Genomic DNA, 16,559 nt, shown 5'->3' with positions numbered 1-16,559 from the left:
GACCGAGGCGAAAGCTCAGAACCTGAAAAGTGTTGAATGAAACAATCGATGAACCGATGTATATCAAGTAAACTAGACAGACATGTAGACAAAATAAATAAAGAAAAACGATGTCGTATGTGAATGTCATTTTTGTGATCATAGGAACCAAAAACCTTTCTGTGATCTAACATGAATGACGATGCAAAATATCTTTGATGTCCAAGATAACCAAAATCTGGTGCCAAGATAAGTCTTCATTTCCATGACTTTATCCACATCAATTGCGCCTGAACTCCTAAACATTGTCGCTCATGTGTATCTTCCATCATCCCACCGTCCTCCTGTAGATAGGAATACATAACATACACAAGAACGCCGGTGTGCCTTTCTAGTCAAGTAGTATGGATGTCGATATTTTAATACTCGTATTTGTTGAATTGGATAACGCTGATCTGGCCGTCAGCTCGAGAGTAAGAGCCTTGGTCGTGGTCGGGGCTGTAACCACGGTGAGATCGGCCGTAGTGAGGATCCATTTGTCGTTGACCGTTGAAAAGCGGTCTAGTGTTTTGGGCAAAGACACTCTCGTGCTTGCGCTTACCACCAACGTTAACGGGGGGGAGTTCAGGGAGAGGTTCGACCTGAGGCTCAATAACAGGCATAGGTTCGACTAGAGCAGAAATCTTGATAGATCCGCGAGATGACTCCGTGTTCACACGAGGAAGAGGAGCAGCAGCAGGTGTAGGTGGGTATGATGCTTGCGAGTCTCGACGATAGTGGCCTTCAGTAGAGTAGACTGACGGAGAAGGAGGAACGTAGGTGCTGGTGGAGTGTCTACGATCATACAAATCGCGGTTGACAGATGGAGCGGGCGAAGGGCATGATGGTGGGAGATGGCGGCTGGTGTATCCGTAGGGCGCATCGGTCTTGTTGTATGGCGACTGAGCGGTGGAAGGATATGAGCCGTTGGCGGAGACGGGCGTTATTTGCAGACCAGGCTGGTGGGCGTATTGTCGAGGTGCCGAGTAATTGGGACCAGATGACTCGCCAAAGGCAAGGTGACGAGGAGCTGAAGGAGCCGAACTGTAAGAGGGGGGAGGCGGAGGTGGAGGAGGGTACGAGTCCACTATCGAAGGTCGTCGAGAAGCGTCGGAGTAGGAAGCTCGGTGTTCGCTCGAGTTGCTTTGAGATCGGTTCCTGATTCCATGTGGATCCTCTGCGGCAGGAGTAACAGTCCTTCTGCGACCAAAATCTTCCTCGCGACGCTCAAAGGCGTTATTTCCACCATTGTTAGCAGCGTTATTGTTGTTGTTGTTGCTGTTGTTGCTGTTGTTGTTGCCACCACCCGCCTTGGTGTCACGCTTCCTCATACGAACATCGCGACGAATTCGAACTCGGCAGCCCTGGTCAGCGACTGTCTTGCTAAGCTGTGTGCTCTCCATGAGACCGGGGAACCTCTTGGCGCTGAAAACTGCGAAAGGCTTTGTCTTAATTTCCATTCGGAAGTCAACGCCAGGTGGAAGATCGCCATCGGCAGGCTGCATGTCGAAATCCTGCTCTTCCTTTGTAGTCTCGAACAAGCTAAAGGTCAAGCGGTAGAGACCCTCATGGCGCACAGAAAGATCGGGGAAGATGAAGTAGCCGGCTTCGGATGGGCGGTCCAGATAGGCCATACCGGAGGCGGGAACACCAGTCAGAATAGGTGGGTTGTTGGCAGCGGAATTTGAGACACGGCCAGTGGCTATGGTGCGTGCATGCTCGAGACTGGCATAGAGGAAGAAGTTGGCGTTGTAATCGAAAGTGACGTCCTTGCCCTCTTCTAGCGTGGGGCCTTCAACAATTCGAAGTTCGACAACGGGCGGAGGATCAACGGGTCGGCGATCGCTGTTGGCTACAGAAAATCAGTACTAAAGTCAAACGCATCGTTGAAGACAAGAGCCAACACACCCTTCATACCAGAACCGCATGCTCGGGCTCGCTCTGGTTGTTGCAGGACAGTCAGCTGGTACCAGAGGCTGCGATTTCCTCTTGTAACTCTGTGAAACTGGGCGGTGGAGTCGCGTTTGGAATCTGTGGGAATCGAGGAAGGAGTCGCCATCTTGAATATTAATGAGGCGCTTGAAAGTGCGCCGGTATAAAGAACGGTTGAGAAGTGAAATTGAGTAAGGCCTTTGAAGTCAAACGTTGTCAGCAACGGTCGTGCATGCGAAGCGAAACCCCAGTTGGTTGGTACAGAGCAAAAATCCAATCAAATCACCAAGCGGTTGGAAGAGAAAGGGTTTGGGGACGTTGAATCTTTATATCTAATATCTGATTCGCAAACTTACCCTTAATATGAGACTGAGACGTTGGTTAATTAAAAAGAAAAGAAAAAAGAATTGTCGACGAATCGAATTTAGTGGCTATATTGTCAATTCAGGAACGGACGGAGGGCGACGACCGTAATTGAAGAGAGGCGAGTTGAAGAGACGAAAGAGGGAGGGAAACGTCTTCAGCGCGACATACGAGAATTGGGTGTAGTGAAGTAGCAGTAAGTAAGAGTAGCAGCAGAGGAGGAGTAGGGGGGATAATAGACGGGAAGAAAGAGAAGGGGAAGAAAGAGTGGAAGCGAGAGACCGGGGGCGGAGGCCGTTGAAGAGAAATAGGATAAGGCCCGTAGGCGAGACAAATAGCGTATGTCGCTAGCTCTTAGCAGGGTAAGAGTTCGGGCAGGGAAAAGGGAAAAGAGAAACAGCCCAGGACTCAGGACAAGCACAAGCCCTGTCGAACTTGGGGGAGTGGAGACTTGAGACTGGCAAAAGATATCCGAAGGTACAGCGCAATTCCCGTCGGTACTGTGCAGATTTCTATGCGAGGCGAGGCGAGACGATGCGGTGCGAGAGTACGAGGATACAGCGGATACAGATGTTGCCGCTGTTGTTATTGTTGTTGATGGCAAATAAGAAATTCAAGATATACAACGGCGGAGATGTTTCTAAATACGATGACAGGATGGCTACCTATCCGTACTTGGGTCAGGTACATAGTCTAAGCATTCGGACAGTTCAAAAAACGCGAGAGAGCGACAAGCAAGATGATGATCCTCACCATTCATAAAGCTGGGATGGATGCGCAAGGGCAGGGATTAGGAAAGGATATCTAGTGATGAGTGGCTGAATGCTTTGGTGGAAGATGGATACCCAGGCAGACTAAGCCTGGCCCAGGAGCCTGGCTTTGGTACTGTACAGCTCAGCCAGCCAGCCAGCTCATGCCAGCTGACTCGGGGGGGGGCTCCCACAAGACCCAAAGCTAAGCTACCGCTGGAACGCCCTGTTAAAAAGGCCATCTTAGTGTCCTGAGTGGCCTAAGTTTCGGGGTCCATTCGGTTTCGAGGGGGGGTGTTCGTCCACAGCCAAGGAGACGGGACAAGGAAGATCGAGCCAATAGGATGTATCTGTTGGTTCCTTCGATCGCGGCCGCCCTGGGATTGGGGTTAGAATTGGGATTGGAATTTGGGTTGGGAAAAAAGAGAATGGAGACGACAAGACGGGACGGGAAGTCCCAGGATCCGAGAATAAAGTCGAAACTTGGACCTGAGCACTAACCAAGATAACAATGGGGACGACAACTGTTTCTGCAAGTTGAAAACAAAATAGCGTTGGAATCCTTTTTATTTTTATTTATTTTTGGCTTGTCATTAATCACCGCTGATCTCCTCGTGGCACAGTACACTGTAGGGACTTTTTGTTTTATTAGGCAATTCATTTCAATTTTAAAGTTCAATTCAAAAAGTGCCAAGTCTAACTCAGCTGAGAAGGGGGACAATCAGCGGCATTCCATCCAGTTTCAACTTTCAAGTAGGCACATATTGACAGTACTGCACTGTCTGTCTAGGTAGGTACTAAGGCGCAGCGGTAGTAACATCAATACAGCATGAGGGAAATGACATACGGAATTCGGATTGAAGCATGTTCCTTTTCCCTTTGCTCCTATTCAAGATCCAACACACATACATTCACGGATATGTAGGTATATATTAGACAAAAGTACTGCCGCAGCGTTGCAGCCTGCCTTCGGCAACGGGTATACGTACCCCAAAAGGCCAAGTGCTCCGGAGCCGACAACAAAAAAACATGTCATTCTCAGCACTTGTCTCTTATGTCGGTTGGCCTATCACAGTTGCATCGATGGGGACGGCATGTCCCCAGCCTGCCAGCCCAGTTAAGCGAAGACTGCATTGGTATCGCCAAGACTGGATATGACTGGTGCTTTTGATTGTGAGGTGGAAGAGGAGAGAGGGGCGAGGTCAGGCCAGGTCAGGTCAGGTCAGCCAACAGGAGTGGGGGGACAAGACACGGGCTAGAAGAAAGCAAGTTTGGTAATAAAAGGAAAGGATCTTTTTTCTAGGTAATGATGGGTAGCAAAGAAGAAACCATGCTGCAAGTCTTTATTGCTCAAGGAGTGCGCATTTACATGACTACTAATTGCGAGTCTATGTACGGATATCTATCTGCATAATAGATCCTGCGGGCGCGTTGTGTTATGCACGTCTTTGGATAGGTAGATAGATAGACGGGAGCCGAGTTATGAAGAGTTTACTATTAGGTACATACATTAGTATTTGGTTGCGCCATGTCTCACTATACGACAAACTTCAAAGGATGATATGTTTTTGTAGACTCGTTCATTCACTTTGTCATTTCGCTTGGTTTTAGGATTTCAAGCTAATAACTATCTATATCTGTCCACACTCACTCATTCATTTCTGAACGTCATCCCGAGGGAAAATGGAGAGTCTGAGGGTTCACTCATTCACTCCAAAATCAAGGCTTATCTTTTTTAGTTCTAGATCAACAAAGGGTCTCCGCAATATTGCATTAGTGCTGGACTAGACATGCGGGATGCAGGACCCGGTGCACGGGAACCCTCAAGGATTAGATTACACTATACCTTTTCCGTCTCGAGGTTTTGTGTTGGGAAAGGAAAAATGAATGGAGGAAAGAACCCATGTTTCCTCGTGCTGTTCACTTTTTACTGTGCTGTTTGTGTCTGCCCACTGTAATATTTCGGTCAAACATAGGTAATCAACGGCATTCGTACTACAACTCTGGTACCAAACATTGGACGAACAACCTTGACCCCATCCTCCTGCAGTGCATATTACATGTATGCATGCACAAGCGCTGATGCAACAAGCTACTGTAGGAAGGCCAAAGAACAAAAAACAGTAGCAGGGGTAATCAATCCATTCATCCATCTCACCCGTTAAAGTCTCGACACGTTGAATGACAGCTGGAAAGGTACATGGCACGATGTGTATGCCCAACTAGGTGGACACGACACGGCATTTGCAAAGATGAATCCTGTTCCACATCCCAAGAACCAAATGTTTGGTTCAGCATGGCCGAATTACGACAGGCCTTGGATCCTTGTTTCAAGTCCTCAACACCCACCAACACGCCTATCACCAGCCCTCGTAAGCCCTGTAACCGCTGAACCTTGACCCGGGCAGCAGCTGTTTCAGTCAAATTCCAAAGCCGACTGGTCATCCAAGGTTCGGCCCATCTACTTTACATACCTTGATCGCCTAACTGATCGCTTAACCAGACACCATGTCCAGGGTTGCATTTGACCGGAGATGGCCTCCGACATGAACAAGAGAGTCATGTTCCCTGCCAAGGTGGACATTTCACAAGTCATGTTTTGTTTTGTTAACTCCTTGATGGATGGGCAAAGAAAATACGTCAGTCAGCCACTCATTCATTTTAGCCACCAACTTATTCTAAATTCAAAATCTATTATAGGGCTTGCTAGGCTTGTTCAGTCAAAGAACAAGGAGAAAAAGAAGAAGAAGACGAAAAAGAAAGAGAAAAAGAAAATACCGAGTCCTTGGCCACGGAGCATGTCTTTCGCATCGCGGGCAGCGTTCCAGCACTAGGTACCTACCTACTGCCCTGTACTGTAATGTACTCACTGTAGTAGGGGCAAAAAAAAAAGTCTCAGCTTCTAGTCTGTGCGTCTTTGTTGGTTCATAGCTCCAGAGCCTGTAATCAAAAAAGTCGGATATTACAGTCCCAAATAATTCTCTTTCTGACCGCACAGACACTCTCAACTCAATCACGTTTACAATGGGGTTTGAGTTGCCGTTAGGAGATTTTTCTACATCTGATCTGGGGACCGGCCCGAGCGGGACGAATAGATGATGCCTTGCTAGTAGCATTTATCATTATAGAATATCCATTCGTCTAACGATATCTACTAATCTATCGTTGAGAAAGTGGAATTAATTACTATCAGGTATGTACCTTTACTATCTACATGGGTATGCATCTTCAACGCCCGCAAATTCTCAGCTGCTTATACTATGTACACAGAGACAGAGATGCATGATTGTTTGCCTTGATCTGCTTACTGTACGTACGCCACCAACACATTGTGTCTCTCATCACAGTAGTAAGCGTCTCCCCAGCCTTTTTCTTTTGCTTGGGTCAATCAAGGTTGGATAGTTATATCCGTGCCATTGCGAGGACCATCACTGCCCAAGTACAGGTATAATGTAACTGCACTCACTTATTCCAACTGTACGTAAACTTTGAATCAGACAAGATTGACATCTCCGAGACAAACGTTACAGGTTAACCCAACTGGTCGTCTCCACCGTTGGACTGCCTGCCCTTCCAAGACTGAGCTGCAACTATCGTAATGCTGGAGGCTATTGATATCCTACAGCCCTTGCATCCATCTAGTTGTCTGGTTGGTTACTGTAAAGGCTGCACACAGACCAACTCTTGTGTCTGCTTCGTCTACGACTTCCCATTACACGCCACAATCCAGTCTCTGTCTCACAATCCACATCTATCGGAAGCCCTTGTGAGACAGACGACACACACACACTCTCTCTCTCTCTCTCTCTCTCTCTCCTTCACGATACGGTACTTTACTGTACAGATGTTTACCCCTCTCGTGGGAAACACAAGGGAGAGAAGAGACGAGGGGCTTGGTCCAACTCGCGTCATCTCTGAACCACAATGTCTTGCGGCGGCCGTTGACAACTCCCAGCCCGCCTCCTCACATACACTCCCTGTGTACTGTGTGTGCTTACATACAGTGTGTGAATGCATGGCCACGAATGGGTGGCTTAAGCTCGATCTTGATCTTGATCTTCGGCTTTGGCTTTGGCTTTGGCTTTGGCTTTGGCTTTGGCTTCGACTTTGACAACATCAAAACGCCACGTGCTACCCCGGACATGTCCCTCCCCACCATTTGCAATAGCCAACTGACGACCAGGAACTCTATCCTACACATACCGGTGCCATGTTAATGGCAGGACGCCATTCAAACCTGTGGCGTCCGCTATTGACCCGAATGTCATGGCCGTCTGACAGCCATTCGGTTCCAAGGAAATCTTGACTAGTGTCAAGGTAGAAGACTCTCCTGTATGGCTTCGAGGCCCAGCCTGGTTTTGCTTCTTATGACGAGACAAAAACCTGACCTGGCAATTTAAGGAATCGGGCTGAAACAGTCTAGTGCAACACTCCTTGCGTCTGGCATGCTTTGCTTTTCTCCCGCTTCTCGACTCGTCTTTCCTGTGTCGTGTCTGGTCTCAATACGTTGAAAGACTCTTGTGTCTGCTTGTCTGCGGCTTGCTACATATTTGCCAATCTGCAAGACGTTGTTCGGCAATCAATCCTCTTAACCACCATGTTCTTAATGATTGTCAAGTTGCAAAAGCAGTACTCAAGGCCGTGTTCGACTGTTGCATAGCGTTCCACAAGGCCGGGGGCGGTCCTCCCACGAGTTGAGCACTCTAGCTTGAATACACTCTAGAGAGCTAGTCTAACTGACAGGCACGGCATGTTGCACACTGTGAGACTACGACATGAGAATGGGCCGATGAGCACGGTACTTGTACTGCATCTACCCGTATAGTTATTAGGAGACATCAAGCTTGACAGGTGGTACAGAGCTGTTTGGTAACTTGTCTCTCCATCCCCAAGCAATTTCCCAGCTATGTTTGCTGTAACTCTGTAACTTGTAAGCAACCTAGAAGCAAGCTTAGAATTACCTTGCATTGATCATGTTCTAATAATTCATGGTCGAATGACGTCTCTAATCCATCCTCACTCGGAACGCCTTCGGCTTCAGCTCGTCTCACGAGAAACCGATTCATGATTCCCAACTCAATTTTCAGTTCCTGGAGGATGCGTTTAAACTTGGTTTCTAGTGTGCCCTTTTCCACGTGGACTTGACATGATATGACGAGCGTCCCTCTCCTCGGAGAGAATGTCTCAAAAAGCTGCGTGACGCATCTTTCCCTTGGGCCTCGCTGCCGTAGCGCAAGCCACAACATGTCGACCGATGTAACCCATCTCAACTTCTTGTTTAAAGTTCTTGAACAATAGAATAAGGCTAAGTTAGTGCTTCAACGGCGCCTATTGTCGTTTTCAATTCTGGTCTTGGTAAGTGTCGGTGAGCCATGATATATTCAAGCCAAGGCTGTCGGCTCACCACGGCGAGAGCGCGAGAGAGCGAGGTGAATGAGTCAGTTGTTGGATCTGGGGTATGACGTTGATTCTGCTCTGCAGAGAGAGACTTGTCTTAGTTTGATTGATTTTATATGGACAGCATGCGTTCAAGATATGCACGCTCGTGTGAGAAGTTCTGTTGTGAGACATCGGTCAGGAATGGCTTTGAGGTACAGGGTAAGTTTGACTTCAAGTAGCAACCAGTAACATCAATCACTATTGAATGGAAAAGATTGAAGGCCTAGTATTAATATGGTCGATTAAATTATCTTAACATAAGTAGCATCTAGCAAATTGTGATTATCAAACTACAATTCAAAGAGAGTAAGGGTATCTCAAAACATAACCCGTCCTGAACGACACTCAGTCAGCTCCATTCGATCCATTACTTCAACCACTATCTCAAGAATGTCCATGTATCAAACTGTCCTTGCGCCTCAAAAGGAGCAATGTCCACCCCAATCAAAGTCAAGTGTGCTCGACAACAACCATTTCCTAGACAGCTGGGGTAGCATGCGTGGCGGGAACTGTTCCAGGCACAGTATTGTCAGCACCTGGTGCCCTCTTCTCAGGGAAGACACCACCATGTCCGGCATGAACACGACCGTACTGGGTGAAATGTAAGTTCAAAGCACCATAGTCCCATCGCTTGGAAAGGAACATGAATGCAAATGCCAAGCCAGCAATCAAGAGCAAATCTAAGATGCCGAAGAAGATGAACATCTGCGTGACGCCAATCTCGTTACCGCCGTCGGAAAGACCAAAGGCGATAGGGTACAGAAGCCAAAGGAGGTTCGTCCAGCCTGCGAGGATGAGGTAGTCTCGTGACAGACTGAGGCGAGTGGCTGACTTGCGGCCTGGGTGAAGGGTTTGGTAGGCAAGCAGAAGATAGGCAAAGGTACCAAAGGCAAAGAACCCCCATTTGTATGAGGTGGTAGTGTATGCGGAGCAGAGGTACGAGATAATCCTATACACATGTTAACATCATTGCGTTTATGAATATGTAGAAGAACAGATGGAGAGAGAGACTCACCAGATCCAGGAAAGAAAGATGTTGAACAGAATAGTAGCCCAGCTTACACCACTCATGAGACCCAAAGCGAGCAGAACAACAGGGAACGCAACAACCCAGTTGATGTACTTTGCATAGTATATCTGATAGGAGGCGGCGCGACCGATGTTACGCTGTGTGGGAATAACCGAGTAGGCAATGCCGGAAGCCATGGAAAAGTAGGTGATAGTGCCGACGAAGAGGGCAATGGTGAAGAGGTAGTGGAAGATTCTCTCGTTGTTTCTGGGCTTGAGGCTAAGGGCAAAGTAGGCGAGCTAGAGGTAATGTAAGTATGCTATATATGTATCCATGAAGGTGACGGAACCATCCATGTACGTACGAAGCTGACAAGGAAGATAGCTGTTACGGCCCAGAGCCAGTCTGAACCAGCATCCGAGAGACGAGCGTCACCCACTTGGGGGTTAACGTCGAGAGCATCGTTCCGGTCGAAGATGGCAGGCATCTCCAAGGTGTTGTCGATATTTCGAAATAGGTACTGGGTAGTGTTGATGTCTAAGTCTGAGAAAAGATGCCCCAAGTCAATAGATGATGCCAAGTTCTGCACGGTGATCACTTTTATTAAAGAAGTGAGAATAGATTGTTAGGAGGGAGGAGGAGGGAGAGACTCTTATATAGGTAGGTAGTTGCAACCAAACACACACACACCTACATACATACAACCATCTCGACGTTTCCCTTCCCGAAGCAGAAGAGGCACTCATTCCCAGTGAGAACTCTCCAGAAACGTCTCACACAACCTACACCCAGTTGGGCTGCCAAGTTCAGGTATACTCTACACGACACTTCCACTGCATCCAATTGGTCGCCCTCATCTTGGAACATCCAAAAAGGAAAACCAAGAAGTGAAGAGTTGCACTTGCTTTCGCGTTGGAATGACGTGAAGGAGTTGCAGTGAGTATCGGGTACATACACTAGGCTCTTGTGTGATTGTTGCTGGGTTCATGTGAAAACATCCTTGGCGATACCCATGACAAGGTGAGTTTGTAAGCCAAGAGTTTTTCATGTTTTACTTTTCTTTCTTTCCCTTTCTCTATCTCTTACTGACGTGGCATATCGAATTGCATTGAAACTAATAAGAAGGAAAAAGCAATTGTATGTTTACATCACGGACTAGTAAATCCACGTCAGTCAGATAAAGCGTCAAATCTTCTAATCATCCAGTAAGAACTACCTACATACAACCAATATGAAAAACTAAAACACTGAGTGAAATGTCATGTCGTTGTATCTGATTATGATGGCGTAACTTCCAAAAATATCATGTGGTCCTGATACATATCAACCCTACGGTCGATCTTCCTTTCTGAAGAGGGTATTGTACATGGTACATATGTACGTTACATGATGTGATGGTTGTATAGACTCTGCAGAAATCAAATGAAGAGCAGACTGTCCATTTCTATCCGGAGCATCTTCCCCTTCAACATGGCACAGTGAGGACTAATATAGTTTTGACGTCAACGTGACTGCATGTCTAAAAACGATTAACTTTCAAGGTTATTTCAATACCACGCGCTCAAAGTCAAAACGCTACGTACCCTTATAGCTTGTATGTATGTGTGACTTGGCCTGTATTTAGTGACATAGACCTTAAGGTCTTGGACATATCAATGGCTGATATTACACTGTAAACAAAGCGTCAATACTGCCGCATCGTTGCCGTCATTCTCTCTTCACCGTGTCATTCCACGTCTCATTGCATTCTGACCTTTCGTCATGAATTTGCTTCGGTCCATTCACCAAACCCCCTGCCTGCGTCTATTACATCTCCTATCAGTCACAAGCATCCACCAACATCCCTGCAGTCATATATATATATACATATTTTAGCACCGGCAGATGGCCCTTGTCTACCGCTGTTTTCATGATATCACCCTGCCATCCGTTGTTGCGACTGTGATTACGACTGCATGCATTTCTTTGTTATTGTCAGCTCACAATATACTCAGAAGGTGAATGCAGTACTCCATCAATATCATTCATTATTCAAATGATGCACACGCTATTGAGTAAAATACAATATGCCTATGTTACAATCACCATCACCATGCTCTGCCCATATTGGTGTCACATACAACGCTTCCTCAACACCCACTACTTTTTGACGGGGCAGTACTCAATATTCTCAGTAACTGGCCTGCTCCATCTGATACACTGCTGTCTTGGCACGTTCTCGCACGTCCAAATCCCCATCACCCTTAGTAAGAGCTTCCATTTTGCTAGAAAAGCCAAGCTTTCGTAGTTCCAGCGCTCGGAGAGCACACGCCTGAGCCTCACTGTCGTCGTCTTTGTATGTGAGATTGATAATAACGTGACACAAAGCTACTCTCACTTCTCGATCTTTGCTGTTAGCCTGCTGCGCAAGCAGCTTCATCAAATCTGTTTGCGCGATCATCATCTGTTGATGGCGTGGGATGCTCGCCGCGATATGCGACAGGATGTATAACACGGCCACCACAAGCTTGGCATGGGGATGGAATACCCTAGTATCTCGCCCCGTCGCCATACCTCGGTGGCTAAAAGGCCGATACACCTTGGCCCGTAGTTTTGATGTCAAAACGTTGAAGAATTCGGTAGACTCAAATTCCTGCAACAGAAAATCGATCATTTCCGATGTTTCGTTTGCCGTCTCTGGCGACTGGCCACTCCTAGGTCTTCCAATCAGGTTCCTAATCATATGCAGGCCTTGTTCCTGAATCGCCAAGTCATCGTTCCGTGCTCTCTTGGCCGGATTCAACTCAGATTCTCGCACCGCTGCTAGCTTGTCTTCTGCCTGACGAAGCCTTGAAGAGTTGACCGAGTCAAGTTCTCGGAGTATTCCGTTTGAGCCGTATATCCACCCATGTCGCTCGTCAAGTGTTTGCATATCCACATCGTCTCTCCCCTCATGCAAAGCCATATCTTCGGTATCGTCGCGTATGAGCTGCAGTAACCACTGTGATCCAAGCCTTGCCAAGCACTCCTTCTTCAAGTCGGGCCCGGCGGCATCCACAACATGTTTGAGTGCCCATAGTGCATTGAGGCGAAGAGCTGGGTTTTCCGAGTGGGCGTGGTCGCAAAGAATGGGTACAACTCCCCTTTCCTCAAGAAGCTGCAAGAATTAGTGGTTCCCTCTTGCAAGTAGATAACCTTCAGACTCACCTCGCGTACTGGGCTTACTTCCAGAACTAGATTACAGACAGCAGAAGTCGCAGCGACTTGGACGTTAACATCTGGATGCTTCATGAGACTCAAAACAGGGATTGCAACTCCATAATCGACAAGTAATGTCCGCAAGATGCTCACCGAACGAGACAGCATCCTAAGAACATGGCATCCGGCAGCGATCACGGAGGCAGGATTAGTGCCGTATCCGGGGGTTTCTTCATTCCTGCTAGAATCGGTACCTGTCCTTTCTGGGGTACGCTCCTTTGGGGTCTGTGGTTTTCTTGGATACTCCCAGAGTGACTCAACAACAAATTCAACCAAACTGTTGGATGCGAAGTCTTTTCTAAAGTCTTCCTTACCCCCTGCGAGAGCGGCGATGGCCTTCAACGTGCTTTCGCGCACTTTGAGCCGGTGAGCCAAAAGCTCGTTCTGACCCTCCTTTCCAAGCCGAGCCATCGGAGAGTTGTTCTCAATATCCATTTCGACGTCTGATTGCGGTGACCAATAATGAGACTGCTCGCTTTCCTTGATGGGCTGGTAAGCATGCTTGAGAAGTTTGGTAAGAACAGGCACACCCTGACATTCGAAAGCTGCCTTTTGAAGGTACTCGCTGTCTGTAATCATGCGAGCTAGAACAACTGGCGTTCGCTCGAGAATGATGCGTTTAGTAGCGGTATCGACCTCTTTAACGTCTGAAACCTCTTTGTCGTTCTTTGCGATTAATTCAACTAGTAGGGGGACCACAAGGAGACCCAGACTTGCTTCCCTTGAGCCTTTGCTTGTAACGCCGCCCTTAATAAGTGCAGCGAGAACAGACGTGGCAAGAAGACGTTCGTATTCATCCGAGCGCCTCACCAGATTCACCAGCCAAGGGATAAAGGGGCTCTCAATCTCACCAGTACTTCCTCCGTTAGATCCCACCGGCGAGTAACGAGAAGCTTCCCACAAAGCCGACGAGCTAAACTTGCTCAAAGATGATCTACCAGACGATTGTGAATCTGACGAGCCACTTTGCAGTGCACTTTGAGATGACGCCGACGTGCTTCGAGGTAGATTGATGGGAAGCATGTATTCCATGGCCGTCACAGGTTGCTGACGGCTATTAGGCCCTGCCTGTTCCACGTCCAAAATCTTGGCGGGCTCGAATTTGATCGGAGGGAAAATAGCAAGGATGGACGGCGAGTGGGCTAATCTGTTTGCCCGATATTTCGAATCTCCCAAGATAGCAGTGATGGCCTCTAGTATCGAGCTGAGCCGTAGAGTCCTAGGAGCCGGGTCTGGGAAAGCTTCAAAAAGACCATCGTCACGCGCTAGAGAATCAGCACCAGGGATAACTTCTCCACGAAGAACAGCAACGCTGGCCAGCCGTGTCGCTAACGCATCCAGGATTCCAGAAGTCGCCAGGGCTTGTTGGTGATGCTCTTGGTGGCAAAGCTTAGATATCAAGCCCGCCGCAAGCGTGACTTGAGATTGTAGGATGTTATCCGCGGAGGTAATAGATAGCATTGACCCAAATGAGTCGAGGTATTCGGTAGAGAGAACAGTAGCCGCAAGTGTTTCGATATTAAGATCTGAAGACGGCGCAGCCAGGGCGCAAGCATCGGCAACGTCAGTCAGTGCTTTGAGTGCCGCTACGACAAGTTGTGGCGGGTTGGTAAACGGCGATATGTTGGCTATGAGAGCAGGGATTGCCTGCGCGGCACTGAGGGGCGCAAGGAAAGTAGGACCTCCTATTGATGTCCATCAGCAACTACCACAACCTATACAAGCGATTTTCTTGAGAGTATACCATTCGCAAAGCAGGCTATTAGTTGTATTGCTTGTAGCCGCATGCGCTCATCTTCCGACAAGGGCCTTTGCGCCTGAGGGGATCGAGAATCCTTGCCAGTCGGCTTGGAAGATGAGGTAGCCTCGATCAATGTTCTGACGATAGGCTCGAGTACACCCAGGCCAATCCATTGCTCCTTTCTTTGTACGTGGCCGATGATCTCGTTCTTGAGGGCTCGTAGAGCCGTGGTACGCTCAGTCAAGCTCCTAGCGTCCTGTAACTGAGCCAGTATCGGGTGGCTTTGCGCTGGAGCCATGACGACGGTTTATTTATTATTATAAGAATCGTTGATAGTATCGTAGTCGGAGGCGATTTATACTAAGCAGCTGGGTCGTATGTCGATGAAGGAGAAATATGATAACGAGGTAGGAAGTTTTGTGTTTTGAGGAGTATGAATTTAAAAAGTCAAAGGACAATGCAAATGATGCTGTTTGACGCCTTCCTATCCAATGAAGGTCGGTGCTCTGGTAACTTCCGACACTCTCCTGACGAAGAGAAGAACAAGAAAGCAACAAATTAAGGGTACGAATGATTCAAGAAGGTACAAATTCGATGTGATTGATTCCTTTTGCTGTTAGAATCAAATCTCAAAACCATTAAACACGCGAGTTTGTTACTGTATCAAAGCTAGTCTGGGGAAACATGGTGTCGTAGGTAGATCACGTCAAGCAAAGCAAAGCGGATTCCGGCATGCGGCACGTGCTACTACTTACTGCCTTATCGAACTGATAAGAGTAACCACTGTGGCGTTACTTTTCATCAGCCACTACCTAGCTATTAGGTAGGTAGGTACTGAGAAACGGGAGGATATGAATTGTGTACTTTGACGTTCCATGTCTCTCTAAGAGTCCTATTTTTCGTGACGAAGCTGCATCTTCCGACATCACATTAAACTTCGAGGAACACCCATATTAATCATAAAGTTTGAGAAAACCCCCATCCATCAAGTACTTTGACGTTGTGATGAGTTCTTGTCAAGTGACTGGTTTCTGATCATGTTAAAAAGGTCTCTTTGAGAATACTACCAAGAAATCAAAACAAAACGGCCGACAACACATTTATTGTGGAGCTTTCGCAGTTATGGCTTCTGGCAACATATTGTTCCTAGACCATAGGTACTTTTGGGATGTTCATTTAATAGGTAGCTTTGAATATAGTCAAGGGAATGCTCTGCAATATCTAAATTCATTTGATAATAGTAGTAAAACATACCTAGTGACCTGAAAAAGCCAAGATAGGTAGTCATACGTCTAAATTTGATTGAAGTATATGGGTGTTGATAAAACCAACACCATGCACGCCTCATGCCTCTATTCGATGTGCGATACATCGGCGGCTCATCGGAGGTGAACCTTTCTCTTGTATCCGTAGATATGTCTCTTATTTAGGTCTGTGGAGTTGAGTCAACTTGGGTCTAGCCAACTGTTTCAACATTATCGCTCCGCAGCATCAATCTCTTCCACGATACTCTAATCATTCACCGAGCTCCTAACTTGGGATGATCCGCATCGGCAAATAAAATTGGCTCTCAAGGTGCCGGGGCCGTCAGTTATCCTCTGACCTTTAGCGGAGCGTCGTTCACTCCACGTTGCGTATCGAGTGGCTCACGAACGTCGATGATAATAATAATAGTAGCCAACATGTACGAGGCTCTTTCTGGGGAATGAACGTGCATCCCGTCTGGGGTAACCTAAACGTCCAATACCAAGGGGGTAACTATAGTGTTGAACCATCCTCATTCCAGTCCGATATCGTGTCTGTATTGCATTTCTCATGAAACGGCTCGCTCGAGCATACAGGACAACACTAATAGTGAAACAATATGCTCAGAAAATCCATCTACGAAGCCATCGCCAATTCATGTAGAATGACCTGTCATAACAACTGATCTTAAGCGTGTGAGTGTGCCTTGTGAAGACACACTCTGACGCCATCTCCAACTCACTATTATCCAATCACGATTAGAGAGGGGAAAGGGCCTTTTTCTTTCTCTCTTTTGCCGCCTTTATCGAGCCTTCTTGAAGAGGAA

General features: G+C 47.3%; 3 protein-coding genes across 3 annotated transcripts; all 3 read right to left on the bottom strand.

The window, feature by feature from the left end:
- Positions 1-398: 398 nt before the first annotated feature.
- Positions 399-3,069, bottom strand: VEL1 (velum formation- protein; the record flags this gene model as incomplete). The annotated part of the gene is made up of 4 exons (XM_044846152.1): positions 399-1,870; positions 1,927-2,148; positions 2,307-2,319; positions 3,067-3,069. 4 exons carry the CDS (start codon positions 3,067-3,069, stop codon positions 399-401), a joined length of 1,710 nt encoding a protein of 569 aa, XP_044712068.1.
- Positions 3,070-8,978: 5,909 nt separating this feature from the next.
- On the bottom strand, positions 8,979-9,997 carry FPOAC1_001549 (uncharacterized protein; the record flags this gene model as incomplete). The annotated part of the gene is made up of 3 exons (XM_044846151.1): positions 8,979-9,450; positions 9,517-9,809; positions 9,875-9,997. The coding sequence occupies 3 exons, from the start codon at positions 9,995-9,997 to the stop codon at positions 8,979-8,981; spliced, it is 888 nt and encodes a 295-aa protein (XP_044712067.1).
- Positions 9,998-11,680: 1,683 nt separating this feature from the next.
- Positions 11,681-14,786, bottom strand: FPOAC1_001548 (uncharacterized protein; the record flags this gene model as incomplete). The annotated part of the gene is made up of 3 exons (XM_044846150.1): positions 11,681-12,646; positions 12,697-14,432; positions 14,492-14,786. 3 exons carry the CDS (start codon positions 14,784-14,786, stop codon positions 11,681-11,683), a joined length of 2,997 nt encoding a protein of 998 aa, XP_044712066.1.
- Between the last annotated feature and the right edge of the window lie 1,773 nt (positions 14,787-16,559).

Source organism: Fusarium poae, chromosome 1 (assembly GCF_019609905.1).
Source record: "Fusarium poae strain DAOMC 252244 chromosome 1, whole genome shotgun sequence".
NCBI classification, from domain to species: Eukaryota; Fungi; Ascomycota; class Sordariomycetes; order Hypocreales; family Nectriaceae; genus Fusarium; species Fusarium poae.
This window is presented reverse-complemented; position numbering and strand designations above follow the sequence as displayed.